This window comes from Lepisma saccharinum, chromosome 3 (assembly GCF_977018435.1).
Source record: "Lepisma saccharinum chromosome 3, izLepSacc3.1, whole genome shotgun sequence".
Lineage (NCBI taxonomy): Eukaryota > Metazoa > Arthropoda > Insecta > Zygentoma > Lepismatidae > Lepisma > Lepisma saccharinum.
The window spans coordinates 102,553,709-102,572,533 of NC_139231.1; the positions used below are offsets into that span (position 1 = coordinate 102,553,709).

General features: G+C 37.2%; 1 protein-coding gene across 4 annotated transcripts in view; it reads right to left on the reverse strand.

The window, feature by feature from the left end:
* Ten-a (Teneurin-a transmembrane protein) overlaps positions 1-18,825 on the reverse strand; it is an 884,426-nt gene that overhangs the window by 851,214 nt on the left and 14,387 nt on the right. For all 4 annotated transcript variants that reach the window (XM_083119054.1, XM_083119053.1, XM_083119052.1 and 1 more), the window contains exon 2: positions 1,004-1,549. In XM_083119054.1, coding sequence (XP_082975180.1) covers positions 1,004-1,406 — 403 coding nt within the window. In that variant the 5' untranslated portion in view covers positions 1,407-1,549. The remainder of the gene's footprint in view (positions 1-1,003; positions 1,550-18,825) is intronic.

The following is an 18,825-nucleotide window of genomic DNA, read 5'->3' on the forward strand; positions in this document are numbered from 1 at the left end:
AAATGCTTTCGTTGATAGATCAATGTAGTGTATTTATGCTTAGAAATTAAACCTAATCACGAAAGTATTCCGCGCTTGCTGCAGTAGATGAAATACGGGACTTGGCCGAGAAGGTGTTGTATTTACGTGCGATGAGACATACCCATATTTCGAGTTCTCTCTATAAGCTCCTTCAGTTTCTGCACAACCTTCTGATTGAGTGATTGATAGGTTGATTTTACTTCGCTTTTCTACCACTTCTGGCTAATCACGAAGATGAAGATGAGTGATGATATGATGAAATCCATAATCCTTGACTTTTTCTTGACCTTTTATTCGTTTCTCTCATACTTTATTTATGCGACCCTACTTAGGTAAAGTTGGAAATTAGCAATTAAGAAAATAACCATTTAATGAAAAACCGCTACCAAAGGGCCAGTTAAGATGAAAACTGAAGCTGTATTAAACAAGAGGATTAGACTTGCTTCATCTAATAATGCATTCTGGATTGCATTTGGCCGACTAGCGAGGCTCTGGCGTCTGGACTCTCAGCCAGTATAATCTTATGTAGGGTTCGTGTTGTCGTCCCTATATTTTTGTGGTCCCTTCATCCATCTATCTTGCCACCATTCATCTTCATCTTCGCGATTAACCAAAGGGGCAGAAAAGTGAAGCAAAATAAACGAAATCAATCAATGAGTCATTGTGATAGCAAAAATTCTTGATCACAATCACAAGTATAATTTCTTAACTTTTTATTGACTTCTTGACCTACTTGCTGATTTCTTTACATTTTCTTGACTTTCATGGCTTCCTTGACTGGTAGATACCCTGTATACATTCTAGATGGGGCTCTGTAGCTTGTCGCTTCAGTCTGAAAGTTTTCCAACAAACCCCTATTTGAGAAGTGAAGCACAGGATGTTCCAAAAAGGAGGAAAATGGAATTCATTCAACCACAGAACATTAGGAATGAGAAAACGTGATGTCAAAGGTAATAGCCAAGACATACAGAACGAGACTTACCATTCTCGAGGTTGAGCCTATTGTCCTTCACTGCCGTGAACTCAGAGTCCGGGTAGGTTGTGTCCGAGTTGTTGTCCGACGACGACGTAGACGCGTTGCGACGGTTGTTCGCGGAAAGACGCCCCCGGGTTCCAATGGTGTCAAGATCCCCTCCCCCGCCCCCTCCGTAGTCCTTCGTGTGGATTATCGGTTGGCTCGCGTTGGCCCCTCCGTGGGGCCCCGAGTGGCCCTTGCCCTCGCGGGACTTCTTGTACTGGCGCCCGAGGGCCTGCGCCGACTGCGAGTACCGGGAGGCGAGGGAGGGGGGCTCCGCGTAGAGGGCGCTCCGGGGGCTCGAATCGACATTCGTTGACTCCAACGGATAAGGCGAAGACTGTCTGGGCAGATTGGAACCAACGTACATGGCAGGGGAGGTGCAGGGGGGTGGTGTGGGGAAAGGGGTTGTGGGGTTGTCCGTCAAATCGGTGTCCGACGCAGTGCTCAGAGGGGTTTCCGTCTGGTAGGCGTTGCCGGAAAGTGACGACGGGTGGCTTGAATGTTCCGCGCCTGGAAGACAAAAGAGAAACACAAATTAATGTATTGCAACACTTACTAGGCTTACAATCTAAAGTTTAAACTGTTTTCATTTACAGTCAGTTGCTTCCATGTCACCACACCACATAGGGGATGCAAGGATCTTTAATCTAAGGGCGCGAATGGGGTACGTAGCTTACTATGAGGGGTACGATGGGTATTACATGAAGAAGAAAAAACCCAAAAACCAAAAAAACTACACACATCGCCTTTTGTTTTTAATTTAATTGAATGAATTATGTTAATTTATTTCGCTTTTCTGCCATTTATGGCTAATCGCGAAGATGAGGATGGACACCCACGAAGAACACCCATGTCCACGCCGGAATTCTAACCCGGACTCCTGACGTGTGAGGTATGCTCACCCTCTTTGAAGCTGAATTTCTGAAAATCTCTTCTTAGTAAGTGCTTACATTGTAAAGGGGAAACGCTTCTGAAACTTCATGTTTCCAGGTCAATGGGTTTGGGCTGTAAACGCATCAAACATAAAAAAGATAAGCCCTTTTTTCCCTTTATGGGTTGAATTTGGAAATCCCCTTCTTAGTGAGTACTTAACGTCATAAGAGAAACAAACTCCTAAACTTTCAGGTTTCTAGGTCTGGGGGGTTTGTACTGTGGCGCTGTGCCATGATAAGTCAATGCGTGAGAAACTCTTTTATGTATTATGATGCAGCCCTATAGTAACTCAGTTGATAATAATAATAATTGTTATTATAATATTATGAACATAATTGTTTTCCGATCTTTTATAACTATACGGAGCAGTTTATTAATACTTATCTAATACACACATCTAAATTTTAATATGAATAAGCAAAGTACGTACTGATATGGAAAAGCTAGTAACAGTATCTGGAAAAAAAAACATCAATTAACTTGCAACTAACTTACATAGGTGACCGAAAATGGATTTACAAATCACTTGTTTCCAATTATCAATATTCTTCCTTTAATATACATATTATATTCATATATTACTTTTATCATTGTTGATATGAAAGTATAGGTGCTGAAGGGAATGCGGACATGATTATAAAGTGTGCACCAACCCCCTCCGCCCTTATGCAACAGAGTATGAAGAAGTCGGATAGGACAAAACATAAAGGTACCATACATGTGAGTGTTTGTGTGTAGGGGGGGGGTTGTAAGTATACATATGCCTACGTCCATGGTGGGGTGAGCAGCGTAACGAGCAAGGAATCCAAAGGTTGCAGGTTAGAACGCTGGGTCATGGATGTTACGTAATGCGTTTGCATGTGTAAAATGTTGCTCTTTTTATATGTTTTTAGTGCTATGATCTATCTAATAACAGTCAATTCAAATATTGACATTACAATAACTGCAAGAATTAAACAAACTAAATAAAGTGAATTATTTAAGATATATTTATTAAAGGCCACAGACCATTTATAGTTTTAAAAGTTGTATAAGTTACTGTACCAGGATTTTCATTCTGAAAAATGTTGGGTCCCACTACTATTTTCTCATTTAAAAATTAACTTGTAACACTGAAAATTATTGATGAATAGTAATCTACAAACTATGATTTGATATACATTCATATACATATGTGTATATATATGATTTACAGACTATAAGTAAGTCAAAAAGGTGATAGTATCCGTATTATAGTACGAGTATTATGAAAAAGTATACATTCAGTATTCGAATTAATGTGGGAGTTTTCTGACTTTGAATTTTGTTATATATCTTGCAATCCCAATGAAGTGAATATTTGATGCAGAATATCGCCATGGCATGTCGTAGTTTTCCAGCTTTGCTTTTAGGAATACATAAAACAACTCAGTATCGATTTAGATGTTGTTCGTATCGAAAAAAGGAGTGCAAATATATCAAAGTTCTAACAGCGATTATTTTTAAAAATGTTTGACATTACAATTGGCTGTTTCCCCCATTGATTATCCCTACATTGTCAAGAATTCCACCACATAACATTCAATAATGAAATTAAGCGTTTCAATAATAACGGTGTACAAAGAAATTAAATCGGGGCTTTTACTCTTTTGAGTTATTGTGTAGCAACCAATACAAAGCCAGCAAATGCAACACCATTAAAGAAGCGTGGGGTCGTTTCTCGAAGAACTTTGTGCTAATTGCGTTCTTTCAGATACAAAGTGAGACTAAATATTCTTTAGAGAATCAATATTGATTTGCTGAACGTACAACCAGCCTTGTGGTATTATTCCCAAAGAAAAAATAAGAAAAGCTTCCATTATGAAATACCGGGCACGATGTTTCGTGAAATCACTACTTTTCTCTATAGTGACTGCCGGCAGGGGCGTATCCAGAAATAAAATTTGGGTAGTCCAGCCAAGAGTGTCCTTCACCAAGTTATTCAATGGCACATCCCCCCCCCCCCCCAGATTATGTCATAAGCTGCATAAAGTATTTAATTACGACAGCGTATCTACCATGGACGTCCGAGGGATTTCTTCCAGGGAGGGGCAAGGAAGATATTTTTTTTTCCGGGGGGGGCAACATGGCATATTTTCCCCAATAATAGTGTTCATCTCTCAAAAAACATTGATTAAATTTGAATTTATCATGTTCGTGCAATAATGAACACACATTATTGTGGCTGAAATTAAATTATATGTGTGAAATATGTAATTTTTGGTTTACTTTCGTTTTCCAGGGGGGCCACGGCCCCCTCTTGCGCCCCTTCCGGACGCCCATGGTATCTACTACTATCATATTACTGAAAGTCACTTTTCTTAAGCTTTACTGAACACTTCACTTGATTTCTAACTTATCAACATGCTGGGGAGAAGATTTTTTGGCAGGAGAACTTCGAATGATGACAAAACATCGTGAGTATGAGAAATTTCTTGTCAGATTACTTATTAAGTCATCGGCAGAAGGAATGAAAACATTCCTGAGAAATATATTCCCTTGTAACAGTACTAGGATGGTTATCTCGTCTTATTTGCTTTTTTGTTATTATTGGAATTGAAATTTCAGAATTCAATGTCTGTTGACACCTTACAGAAGCAGTCTGAAATATTTGGCTGAATTCTTCATCTGAAATCTTCAGAAGTCTTTGAAACATGTTACGTAAGACTCACTGTCTGGTTTCCTTTCTCAAAAGAACCCTACCCTGTAGATACTAGTCGTGGCACAAAGTTTTGGCACCCAAACGGAGGTTGCATAATTAGTGGCTTACAACCTTGCGGCTAGAGAATTGTGAATCAGACAGAAAAGCAAACTGTTGCAAACTGTTCTATGACATCTCATGCATAACTGCAGAGGCTAAATCGTGATGAGAGCTCTAAATATTTTGATAACTGTACAGTAAAACTGAAAAGTTCTTCACAAATAAATAGTGCAATTAAGAAAGTCCTCTTTCAACTACGACTAGAATATTACTTGCTTGTGATGATTCACTCTGACAGCTCCACATAATTAATAACGTTGAAAAACACGAAGTTAATCGTGCTTTTCTGTAAATTGTATTTCACACACTGACAATAGTTGTTTTTTTTTTTTTTTTTTTTTTTTTTTACTGTTTGGTACATAATGCAACATATTGTTTTTAGTATTTCGGCACTGCACGTATTATTCTGAAAAAAAACTTCACTTTCTGCACCAAAACAGTTTCTAACGGTGGAGTTAGACATGGCTGAAGCGAGAGCTGAATTTATCATGTGACTGGTACAGTGCACACACATTCCTTTTGGGTACTGTTGTTGTATTCGTGAATGCATAACATACATCTGCCCCTCCTATTACCTGCACCATCGTAACCCTGACCTATGATTTTTTTTTTTCATGTCAAGACTAAGTTTGTGACACTCTTCAAGAAGATCTGAAGTCAGACTTTCAGCTCACATATCACTACCCAAGGCAGACCCCTAGCCTGAATTTTATTGTGAATTGTGACCTATCTAAGAGCATTAGCAGTCTACTAAAATGAAAACACCATGATCACTTCTGTAAAGGTTGGTTGGTTGGTTAATTTGGTGTTTTAAGTCCACTTTATGCACATTAAGGCTAATCGGGACTGGACCTACAGTTTAATGTGGGATCCGAACCACTATGAGCCTCCACTGGGTATCGAACCCGGAACCCCTTGACTACAGGGCGACAACGCACCATGAGGAAGGCCCAATATAAAGACAGAAACAAAATGAAATCAATTTATTATAGTTACGTTCTATGAAGATTTTGTTTTCGACTGTCGTTGGTTGCCCAGTTTGTAGATGTAGGCAACAATGATATCACCATAAGACGGAAAATACAGATTTTTGGACGCCATTTTGAGTTGACTTGTTGTTGAGTTGAGTTGGTATTTTAAGTCCACTTTCTGCACAGTAAGTCTAATCGGGACTGGACCTACAGTTTAAAGTGGGATCCGAACCACTATGTGCCTCCACCGGGTATCGAACCCGGGACCCCTTTATTACAAGTAGGCGATGATACCACTGCACAATAGGGGAAGTGCGGAAGCCATTTTGAACACGTTATATTTGGTCAACGCAGAGGACTTATTGGTCCTTTATCCTCCTATCACTGGGCTCCATTAAATTCGTCCCGAAAAGCAATTATCTATGAATACGAAAAAAGGCGAGGACAAATTGCTGCCGGGACCTGGTATTCGAATTGTGATTTCCCGTAATTAGAATCTGGTGCAAAAAAGGTGCAAAACTTGAAAGTAATAATTGCTAGATTATTATAAACTGAAAGGCATTTATCTTGGCAAAATTTAATATATAATGAGCACTATAAAAGAAATACACAAAATATGTCAAACATTTTCTGTAAAATTTCATATTAAATGGCGAAAGGAGTTAAAAAAGGCAGTAGCACAAAGGGTTCTGTTACTGGTTAAAATAAAAACATTATGTTTACGGGGGCAAATGAAGAAAAAGTTATATCGTGCAGAGTGACCTCAGTTGCGACTGCAGAAAACATTGCATTCTGATTTCCCTTTTTCATCGTATTCCTAGCAGTGTTGCCACCACAACAAAATGCAATTTCCCTTCAGGAGATAAAAAATTCCCTTTCTCTTCCAAATTTGCCTTCATTCTAGAAAACAATTGATATGGCGACCACAAAACTTTATGTTATTATTAGTAATAGTTGTCGTTTTTGTAGAATTTTTGCTATTATTTCCAGTCTCATAGAAATCATTGATTCACGGAAGTAATAGGATTTATTGCCTATGCGAGTGACAATAAGAAGGGAATATTGCGAAAAATGTGCAAAAATATGAAAATTTTCATAAATATTAATTTTGTGCTTGGGGTCTTGGTACAATAACTTTAAAAGTTAAATGAAAACGAGAAGACATTAATTGTCCCAATAAAAATTTAAATTGCTTGTTTTGAGAAGTATAAATTACGCAACGAAAGAGAGGAATACGTGTTTAACATATCAATCAGCTTTGAGCCGAGTTATCTATGAATTTCCCTGCTATTTACATATTTTTCATGAAATGTCTATTTTCCCTTTCTACTCAAAATTGTGCCTGAATTTCCCTGCAACACTTACTAGTACGAAAAGGAAAACAAAGGGTCGGTACTGGCAGGCAAGTGAAGGGAACACGTTGATAACCGTCTTTTGGTTTAAGGTTTCCACAACAGCTGTTTTCAAACTTTTGCTCATGAACGGGTGGTACTTCGGGTTTTTCCAGCTTTTTCTGTTTCCTCAAAGCAAATGAAACAAGCATTAAAAAATGTTTTCATGTACATAATACGATAATCTAATATATCAAAATGGATGTATCTATGTTTGTTTGTTCTGGCATAACTCTCGAACGCCTGGAGCGATTTCAACCAAACTTGGTACACATATCACTTGCAACATGAAAAGAAATACTGTAGGGGTAAGACACCCCTGGCACCCCTAGGGGGTGGGAAGGAGGTGAAATGTAAAAATAATGAAAAACGACCGATATTAATGTGGAATCCATAGTTTTCGGGGTCGCTAGATGAATAGTGACACTACAAATGCCGTTCAAACCCCTAGCACCCCTAGGGTGAGGGTGGGAAGGGGTGAAATATAAAAATAATGGAAAACGACCGATATTAGTGTGGAATTTATAGTTTTCGGGGTTGCTAAGATGAATAGTGACACTACGAATGCCGTTTAAACCCCTGGCACCCCTAGGGGTGGGTGTGGGAAGGGGTGACATGTATAAATAATCAAAAACGACCGATATTAGCGTGAATTCCATAGTTTTCGGGGCCGCTGAAATGAATAGTGACACTCCCAATGCCGTTCAACTCCAAGTTCATTTTACACTATAGTTAGAATTCATAATTTTCCTGTCTAATAGAAGATTGGGTTAAATAAATACCCGGACAACGCAGGGTAATCAGCTAGTATTGTAATAATCAGATAATCAACAATGTGTTCACAGAGGTTTTTAATCTGCTTTATAAATTATTTTACATGTACCTTTTAAAGAACACAATTGAATTTAAGATTAAAAAAATGTATTAAAATTTAAAAATGACGAGTCAAATAAGCAAAATGGAAAAACGTGACAGCAACATGAAAGTAGTTTATCTGTCATGAAATTACAGTGTATGTAAGTGTTCGACTCCGAGGCGAGTTTTTCCAATAGCCGTTAGAACGTAAGTAAATTCTCAGGCTAATTCGAATAACTATTCACTGGCTAACTATGCAAGTATTTTAATTACTTTTTAAAGTTAGAACAGCTGGAATTGATTTGCATTTTATGCGAACCAGCTGTAACTGTGACTCACAAAGTAACTTTCCAAACACTGCTATACTTACTGACAGCCTTCCTTGGCAGTGACGTAGGAGTAGAATTCTCAAGTTTAAAATTGTTAAGCATACACGTTATATTGTTTTTCAAGTGACCTTATTGAAATGTTTAACGGTAACTTTAAGGCACTTATTGTATATAATGTCCGTGAGAAGAACCTATGACACATGGTGGAGACATTTCAACTATAGTTAAAGGTCTTGAAGGAGTATTGAGAATACAGTAATATCATTGGCATGGGCATGAGTGTAGTTTGTAACGTGCTAGAGGGACTAAGCCCCCACAGAACTAGACATTAGCCCCCAAATGCATACGTCATCTGCACAAAATGTCTAAGAAAAGAAAAACTGCACGAAAATTAGAAAATTAATGATGAAACTTTGTCGTGTTTTGGCATACGTACTCAAGGATAGAAGTTCTGTTTTGATTCAGAATACAACAGAAAGTAGGTGTTCTTGTTTATACTAAACTGGTCCGTACCAATAATGCGATCAATATGAGGAGGTAAACGTCGAAATAAGCATATATTTTATAGCCTAGTCGGCACAGAACAGAGAGATGTTGGGCTTTTGAAGGATTTCGAACTTTGGACAATAAAACTGTCATACCCGCATTACTGGTGTAGCCAAAATGGCGTTGTCGTAAACTCCATTCATCCATTCTGTAACTCTGGATCCTATTATTAGCCACATTTTTGGAGAAGGAGTTCGGTATCCAATCAATCGCTGGCACGGAGTAGTTTTTTGCCTGCATAACAGCTTAATACAATTCTCGGGAGAAAATCCTTCTATTTGTGGAACACGGAACTTAATGTTAATTAAAAACGCAGATTCATATTTGATATAAGATGTTTAACAAAATTCACTTCCAAATTAGTAGACCTTAGAATCAGGTACGTATCTAGAAATATGTTTCGGGGGGTCAGAACCAAATAGTAATAATGTTTAAATTAAAATAATTATGTTAAATCAAATTAATACTAATTACAATACATAAATTAATATTATATTATTATTACACGAATAGGTAAAAAGACTGTATAAGAATAGAGATATAACAGCGTATATTCATTACGTAGCTTACCTGTAGTTAAGATCGGAATAACTTGCATAAAAACAAGTGCCCTGGCAATGAAATTAATGCCAAATAGTTGAATAATTAAATACTTATCAAATAACAAAAATGATGTTAAATGTAGTTAGAGAAAAGTAAGTTTCTGATTAAAATTTTATGCACATTATTTTGAGTAACAGTGTATAAAATTCATCTATGTAATGTCATTCAAAGCCGTATGATTCCAATATAATCCTTGACTTCCAAAAAGTTCAGAGGAAATGAATAACTAGATCCCGGATTTTAGGCAAAATGCCTATTCGTTTCCGCCGCTGGTAGACAAAAATTGAACACAAAAGTACACCGATCAGAAGGTTCTTAACATTCTGAACAATACTTTATGTTGCCTTTCTTTGCCTATTTCACCTTACACTGCCTATTTCAAACATTTTTGCCATTTTTTGCCTCTTTTCTCATTCCGACAAGGCATTATGTTGCCTTTCTTTGCCTATTTCACCTTACACTGCCTATTTCAAACATTTTTGCCTTTTTTGCCTCTTTTCTCATTCCGACAAGGCATTATGTTGCCTTTTTTGCCTAATTCACCTTACGCTGCCTGTTTCAAACATTTTTGCATTTTTTTGCCTCTTTTGTCATTCCGACAAGGCATTTTGTAAAATTATATTTCTCTTCTTCTATTTGATTTCGTTTTTCGATAACCCTTGTTATTCAAATTATTATTTGTAAATACATTTTTAAAGATTTAAGAAGAATTTAAGTCCTTCTCTTCAATTTTTAATGCCTCTTCTTTAATTTTCACTGCCTCTTTCTGAAATTTGACTGCCTTTTTTTTCAATTTTTCGTTGCCTTTTTGCCTGTCATTTTTAATACTTTTCAGTGCTTGAACATCCGGGCTCTATTAATAACCATCGATTATGTAACAAATGCTAATATTTTCATTACTTAATTTTAGTACTTGGTAAGTCTTTCGGGGGGGTCGGACCTTCGTGTCCTTCAAACCCGTTTAATCCCAATATAATTCTTGTCTTCCAATAAGTTCAGAGGAAATTATACAACAAATGCTATATTTTCATTATTTTAGTATTTGATAAATCTTTGGGGGGGGGATTCCGGACCCCCTGTACCCCCCTAAATACGTCCTTGCTTAGGATTATAACACTGTCTTTAAAGTATGCAAAACTTGCATTCTGTCCTTTGATTCAACCAGGGACTTGTAGGATGGTGGACTAAAGCAAATTCCAATGACAATCATCTCCACATGTTCCCTACGGCAGTTCTCTCACATCCCATGAGATTCCCGGTCGCAGAGAACGCAGGAAGTTGGAATCCCTAATCCTAATGGATGCAACGGCAGAGACAGCAAGCAGTTACTGCTTCAACGTTGCATATGAATTTCATGCAAATTCAATTGATTTCGTGCGTTTTTTTTGCACCTAAGGAACACTCACTGTAACGGGGCAAATGTCGCGAGCGTGATGCACTCTTGCACATTTAAATGAATGCAGGTAATGAATCTCTTCATACTAAATGAGCTATTTTGAACGGGTTCTAGAGCAGGACATCTTCAATTCATTATATTTGTTGGGAATTTGCTTTCAAGTTTTACTCATTTTATACAAGTTTTCAAGACTACTTTCCTTTGTAGACACACGTGCGAATTACATGGTATGATTATGTGATATGTCATAAGTAGACTTTATGTTATAACAGATTTTTTATTTGGCATCAGATCGGATACTGGGGTGAGATCTTTACATATCTGATGAAAATCAGTCGAAATAGACAAATTTGATAAGGCATATTTTGACATATTTTACCAATTTCGTGCTTTTACACGAATTTTCTCGTAATAAGACATATTTATGTATAATTTCGTAATTGTCTTGCATATAATCGGTTATTTTATAATTTATTTATTTTAATTTTATAATTCGTACCTTTAGCACAACGGATAGTTCATATTATTGATGGCAGGATAATTACGAACGAAGAAATTAAAGCAGATATCGTCGTCTTACCAACTAGTACAGAACAAAAATACCCCCTTTTTTATAGCGAGCTGCCAATTATGCTTTACTTTAAACAAAGGTGTAAATCTGACATAATAGCAAATAACATTTTGGATAATTGCAGTAAACATCACAATATACTGTCAGTATTTTCCCACTACGTTTTATGGTTAAAGGGATTCTGACTTCATTTAATACCCCACCTCCATCGTAGTCGGTCTTCCCTGGAAGATATTGACATCCCGTATAATGAGACATTCGAAAGTACTGTTGTGCATATTTTTGGCTTTACTGGGGATACTTCTGAATTTTTCTGACATATTTTTAATTTTTCATGACACATTTTTCCATTTTTATAACATAATTACATATATATTTTAAAGTTTTATAGGACATAAAGTACCGGACCCTAGTCATAAGGTATGCCCACTTGCTCAATCGCACATATCTTTGTATAAAAAAGAGGGGAAACTTTGACACTACGCTTAGCTCCCCAACTCTACGAGTTTACTTGAGGTAATCGGTGAAAATTCGTCCTCCCCAATGGCATTTCTATATTTGTGTCTTGTTCTTTTGCGTCTCTCTTCTGCCTCTTTTGACTAATCGCAACGAAGATGGAATGGTTACTGGCCGAAATTGATATAGAGACATTCGCTAAAACACCTACGATCAGGCCAGGACTCGAAACCAGATTCTACGGTGACGAAGTTTGTTGGCCCATTTCTGGGTCCGCAAACTGCGTAATAGTGTTCACACCACACCTAATTCAGTGACTTACTTTATCGTGTTTCTTGAAAATATCGACAAAGCTCCGGTTTTCTTTTAACCCATAAATCGAAAAATTGAGACAAATTACAGACAGTTATTTTGTCTTAGGAAAATGGAATTTCATGCAGATAAACCACTTGTAAGCCTCTTTTTCCCGAGTTTCAGTGCTGCATGTATTGTAAACGATACTTTCCGCGACTCGTTCCTGGTTCCCTTCCGGGTTTTTTTTCTTGGGTTCTGTCACCACCTTTGCGTATAAAATGTAAGGTTTCTTACGCCAAACGATCAAAACCTTGCAATCTAAATCTATATGTTACAATGCACAGGTACAGTTCACCATGCGCGATGAGCCGAAAGCGAGGGAGTTAGATCTATGTGGCCTGGTGTTGGACGGAAACTAGAATGTTACATAGGCACCAGGAGCGTATATTCGAGGCTAGCTAGGCTCTCTGCGAAGGCTGAAGCCTAGAAAGTAAAATACTGAAGAAAAATCAGTTTGAAACTGTGTGAATTAACCTGATTAAAAAAAAGATAAATGCAATTTTGAAGTTGGCAACCTGAATTCTTTGGAGTTAGCAACCTCAATTCTTTGGAGTTGGCAACCTCAATTCTTAGAAGTTGGCAACATGAATTCTTTGGAGTTGGCAACCTCAATTCTTAGAAGTTGGCAACCTGAATTCTTTGGAGTTGGCAACCTCAATTCTTAGAAGTTGGCACCTGACTGCCGTTGTGATGGCATCGTGACTTCCTTGAAGATGTCAAGAATGGACCTAGTTTCCTCCCTTCATCCATAGCCTAGGATCAGGTGTAGTGAGTTGGTCCAGGTCTTTGATTCAGCATACGCCACTGATAGGCACTTATGGAAGTATTACATTTTCATTTACTATAGGAACATGTTATCAATAGAGCTGCATGAAGAACATTAGTGGAATGTACAAAGGTGTAAGAAAATGACGTCAGACAAGAATGCCAAACTGTGGCTTTGGGAAGTGAAAACATTACGTTAAAACACTTTCCGGTCTGATGGTTTTCACGCGTCTTTTACCTGTGTATGGGCGTTTTAGGGATTGTTTTTTTAAAAATACAGAAAAATGCACTGTTAATGGCATCACAATGTATTATATTATATCAAATGAAAGCTTAGATTCTGTTCTAATAGATAATTCAATTAGGTGTTACATTTTTATAATTTACATATTGCAATATTTATTGAAAAATTATGTATTTTTTGTATTTTTGGAAAATAATCATAAACACGCACTGTGCACGTTATTAAAAGAACAACGAAATAACAGTAAGCCTTTACCCAAAAAGCATAAGATGCTCTCTGGTGGCGAAAAATAGAACTATCTCCAAGCGTGTGCAACGACAATCGTATAAGGTTCGGGCAAATAAATTTAAACGCAACGGAATTACGACCATCGTATTTTACTCTGCTCGAATCAAATCTGATTCCCGACCGGAAAGTGTTAAAAAACGATCATAATGAATGTTTTTACTTTTAACCACTGCTTGCTTTTTAATATATGCATCAGCATTTGAGAGACTCGATCTGTCTTCACCTTCAGGGTAGTGTATTGTTTTATGTGGTCTCATGTAGATAGTCCCCAACACAGAATGTGTGTGTGGGGAAGGCTCACAACATGGGTGATAATGCCTGCGACGTGATGATATCATGAAATTGATGAAGAAACACTCACAAAGAACGTCCATGCCCAAGCCGGGATTCTAGCTTAATCAACATAAAGCGCTTCTTGCGTATACCACATGAGGAGAAATACGTACTCTGGAGTACATCGGAGTTTTTAAAAATATTCAAGTACATTTAGAGAGAAATTAAATAGGTGCAAACTTCATGTGAAACTTTACCCCATGTCCTTAAATTGAAGAAAGGAGATTCAGGTGGCTGACAGGACTGGGATGAACGGAACGAATTCCACGAACTCAAGTCAGATAAAAGCCAGCCACTCTTTCGTAATTGAGAATCCGTGATCTGGAACAAACACAAGATGGAACACGGAGGCTGGGGTGGCGCCGAGAGAGAGAGAGAGAGAGAGCCTTTCTTCCGAGGGGATACGAAATGATTTATCGCCTATCTACCAGGCCAACACCAACACAGAGTGGTGGGCTGTTTTTGCCCCCGGTCTAAGATGGATGACGAACTACCCCTAAAAGGGCAAACGAGGTTAAAGCGTAAGGAAGGGGGGAAATCTTATTCGGAGAACTGCAAAAATCATGTAGCCCACTTGCCCGAGTTACCTTACCTTGTAAACGCACACGCATCACTTCGTAACTAGTGCAGCAACTGAAGACAGGGGTTACTGGGTTACGGCTAGACAACAATTAATTTTGGACTTAGTCTCAGATCCGAGTTAACAAGAAATTCAACTTCCTATGACCATAAATCATTTAAAGTTAGGCAAAATCGGATTACGATCCCTTTCTTTGCAGAATAGGAAAGACATCTTGATGTTTCTCCTCCAGAAATTCGCCACAAACATAATGCTGTTAACTTTCAATTCGAAACTTGTAAAGAAAAAAAAACTACCAAAAGAAAATATATATCCAAAACGCTTGTCAACCGTGGCACGGATCTGTGGTTCCACTTTTTATAAACTGATTACACCATAACACAGGATCTCCAAGACAATATCATGACGATTCTCCAAGATATCGCACTCCTATAGAAAATTTAGTACAAAGATTCTAAATTTTCGACAGTCAGATCGCAATTAATTTAGCCCGCCATACTTAAAAGCGCCGCTCGATTTCGTTCAAATGTAAGTTCAGTTTTTCAAGCTATCTATTGCTTACAAAAATTTCAGCTCGATATCTCTCAATGTGCTAAATTTGGTAGGCAAAAAAGATCTGTTTTTCGTTTGCATTTTAAAACTTTGCCACCAATTTCACTCAAATGCATTAATAGACAGACCGTTCAAAGTATCTAGGTGGATAAATATCAGCTTGCAAGTTCTAAATTTACAGCACCTAGTATACAAGAAAAATATTTCATGTGTGTTTGCTTATGCACACATACGTTTTATATACAAAACTATATAATAATAAGGAATACTTAAGAATTTAAAAAGTTCCAAATGTTTCCCGTACTCATCGTATTTTATACCTTATTGAATGGTAAGAACAACTTTTAAAATATGCATTTCATAAACGTTAATTTTTTAGATAATGAAAAATAAATTGTGATGAGATATTTTAATTATATCACAGATAATAATCCAACAGACTAGCAGTTCATAGGTGCATCATGTCATTACCTTTTATATATTAAAGAAAGATTAGCAGCAAATATATTTCAGCGAGCCTCACATTACATGTTTGAGTTTTAAGTCCACTATATGAACAGACAGACTAATCTGAACCAATATGTGCCTCTACCGGGTACCGAACTTGGAACTCCATGATTACAATGTGACGATGTTACTCCATATGGGAGGCCCTACAAATTATATGTCAAAGCGTCACATAGCATTGTGTGTGTATATATAGTTTACTTTGGGCATATAAAAACGGTGTATGTTTTGGTGTTGCATGCCTGGATATCGATGCATACCACATGGTTTAGGAAAATAAAGTAACATGTTCAATGCATTGATCAATCCAAGCTAAAAACAAAATGGTTTGCATCAGTGTACAGGTCGTCAAATATATATGGGAGCATGATTATCATACATATAATCTGACATTCTGGAGGAATGTTGAGAGGTTGAAAGTGCATTCCCCACATGTCGATGCCAAGGGTTTCGTACGTTCAGTAAAAAAATTGCAAAAAAAAAATATAAAACAATATTGAAATTTTATATTCGGAACTAGAAACTTGAAAAAAGTCAACAAAAGCAATAGAGTTGTCAGAACATGGAAATACATTTTTAAAAAGTTTTGTATCCATGGCAACGACAGGCATGAAGCAAGAGTGGTAGCGTGGGATTTCTTATGCAGCGTGGTGAATCCTTCACAAATGAGTGCCTATCGTTGGGAAGACGAAGTGTGGGACTCCGGTCTCGAAATTCAGACAAAAGCTGGCAATGCCTTCCTGGTGTAACCCAAGGGAGTGATTCGACCGTAAAAGAGGGTTATGACTTACTATTCTTTTAGTATTGCATGCTATATTTTACCACCTTTTCATGTAGCGGACGTTTTCTTTTTTAGGAAAGCTGGGCTACTGGGGATTTTTATAACTTTATTCAACCCCTACCCCATTTTTTTATGCCACTCGACCTTACTGTCCTTAATATCAAAGTTCAATCATGAAATTGGTTTGTTTCACAACACGTATACACCGCACAATGTAAAACAGCCAATAGTTCCATATCCCTTATAAAACGAGGAGACAGCAGTACGTTTGTAGTTTTCTTAAAAGAGGATTTCCCAATATATGGGACAGATTATATATTTTGCAAAATGGTTACTGCATGCCGTAATTTTAAAGTCAAAATGTGAAGAAAAAAACTAAATTTAGGATCATTTTACAGCTATAAACATTGGGCAATCATAGAGAAAATGTCATTCCAGATTGCCACCAACTGTTAAGAATGCATTTTTGTTCCATTTATTCGTTAATGGCTTTGGTTTTAGAAATTTGGTAAGTAAAATTCTTGTTTTGCATAAATAATTCCCTGTTCTCTCTCTCTTTCACTCTGAGTAAGAAAGTATGTGTGTGTTTGTCCATCACCATTTTCCTATCTCTCTCTCCCCCTTCATTTCTTTATTCTTTCAGTTGTAAATTATCCTCGGATAGATTATATTTCAAATGTAACACTGTATTTCATGATGCTTTCGCATTTTAATTGTCTATACAATCATATTTTATGCTCATAATCTTAGTTTTAATGATTGTAAGTAGCTATGTTTCTATTATATTTGTAGTACTGTACAGTGGGATGCACAAGTAATACCGAGCAAATTGTCCATCAACATGTTCACTTGCTTTGTTTTAGGCAACTACATCTTCAATAATTGAAACGAAACACTTAAACAGGCTGCTGACAATCTCGGCATCAGCATACGTACAAATTTATTCCTAAAAAACACGGAGGATTCAAGAGAAAAATCGACGAAAATAGTCGTGAACAATTTGACGAGAAATACTTATGCATCCCACTGTACAACATGAAGAGGTGAAATGAAGGAACAGCAAATATATTGAAGAAGGCACGCTTAACATTGTTTTAACTGTAATTTACGAGAAAAAAATTAAAGAGAAACCGAATGAAACTCTTCGCTTTAAAGTCGTACTCCCAACTTCAAATACAGTATATGTAGAAAAGCGATGCTGTTAGAGCAAAGACTTGTCGTTCCAGTACAAAAATATAACGAAAATCTTGTAGTGTGTATTGGCAAACTCTCTTAGAAAGTTTCTAAAGCATTTCTCTGGTATCAAAATATTATCTTCATTAATGATCAGACACATCGTGGCTGTAAGTTATACGAGCGCGAGGATCCAAGGCTTTGAGTCATTTGTAAGTCAAATAAAATGAGTTCGTCCGGTGTGGGAAGAGGTTTTTCGAAGGGTTCTCCTTGACTTTGTACAATATTTGAATATCCTTCCACGGGCAGAAAACTCAGTTCAACTTAGGGAGGCTTTTGTTTAGGGAAAAATGTCAAGGACAAACTGAGCGACAAAAAAATAAGTTTGTCTGCCATTGTGAACCGGCTCCCAAGAAGGATTCACTGGTCCATAGTGAACAAAATACTTAGACTCTTGGATCCTACCTCATGCTAATACGTAATTTGGGATCCATTGAACTACACGCTTTCAAAGAGCGTAATGAGTAAGTCTGTCGACTTCTAGAGAAGGTGGTCTCGGTTTCGATTCCCGGTGGAGGAATATTGCAAAGTGGTTCGAATTGCACTTTAAACTATAACTTTTCGCTATAAAGTTTCTCTCCTTGTGGAAAAACTAATTTTGATTTTTTGTTGTTGTTGTTATTTAGCGTCGCATTCGTGCTACTTTTGGCTAATTGCGAAGATGAGGGTAATTCATGATATGATAAAATTGATGAAGGGTCACTTACAAACAACACCCATGCCAAGACCGGGATTAGAACCCGAAACCCCTGGCGTCGTAGTGTGCTGGGTAACCACTCCGCCGCGGTGGTCGGCGTGAAAAAATGAAAACATTCAATTTACATATTTTGTGAAAATATTTTTTTTGGAACATATATAAGTGGGAGCGGAAGTTGATGACCTATATAGGTATATGACCTATAGAATGTCCTAAAAAATGGGAAAAATGACTAAAAAATGCAAAAAATGACCATCAAATTTGTTAGTTTCGGGTTAAAAATTTAAATTAAGAGGGAATTAAACAAAATGCAATTTCCTTATCTGATCTTAAATTTGAGTTTGCCCCAGACGGACACCTGGTGCCCCGGACACAGTAAAGACTGTCATCAGTTCAGCATTTCTTTTGCTCGTAAATTGCAATCCTGCGAGATATCGTATTTCACCTTGGTGAATAGACTCAAGAATATTACCAAAATGAAAGAAGTGACAAAATATGACGAAACAATACATCGAATATTGCGAAAAATGACAGAAAAATGTTGAAAATCGGGGAAAATGACCTAAAACCTGAAAAGTGGCAAAAAATGCAAAAAAATGCACATTATAATTACCTTTTTTGG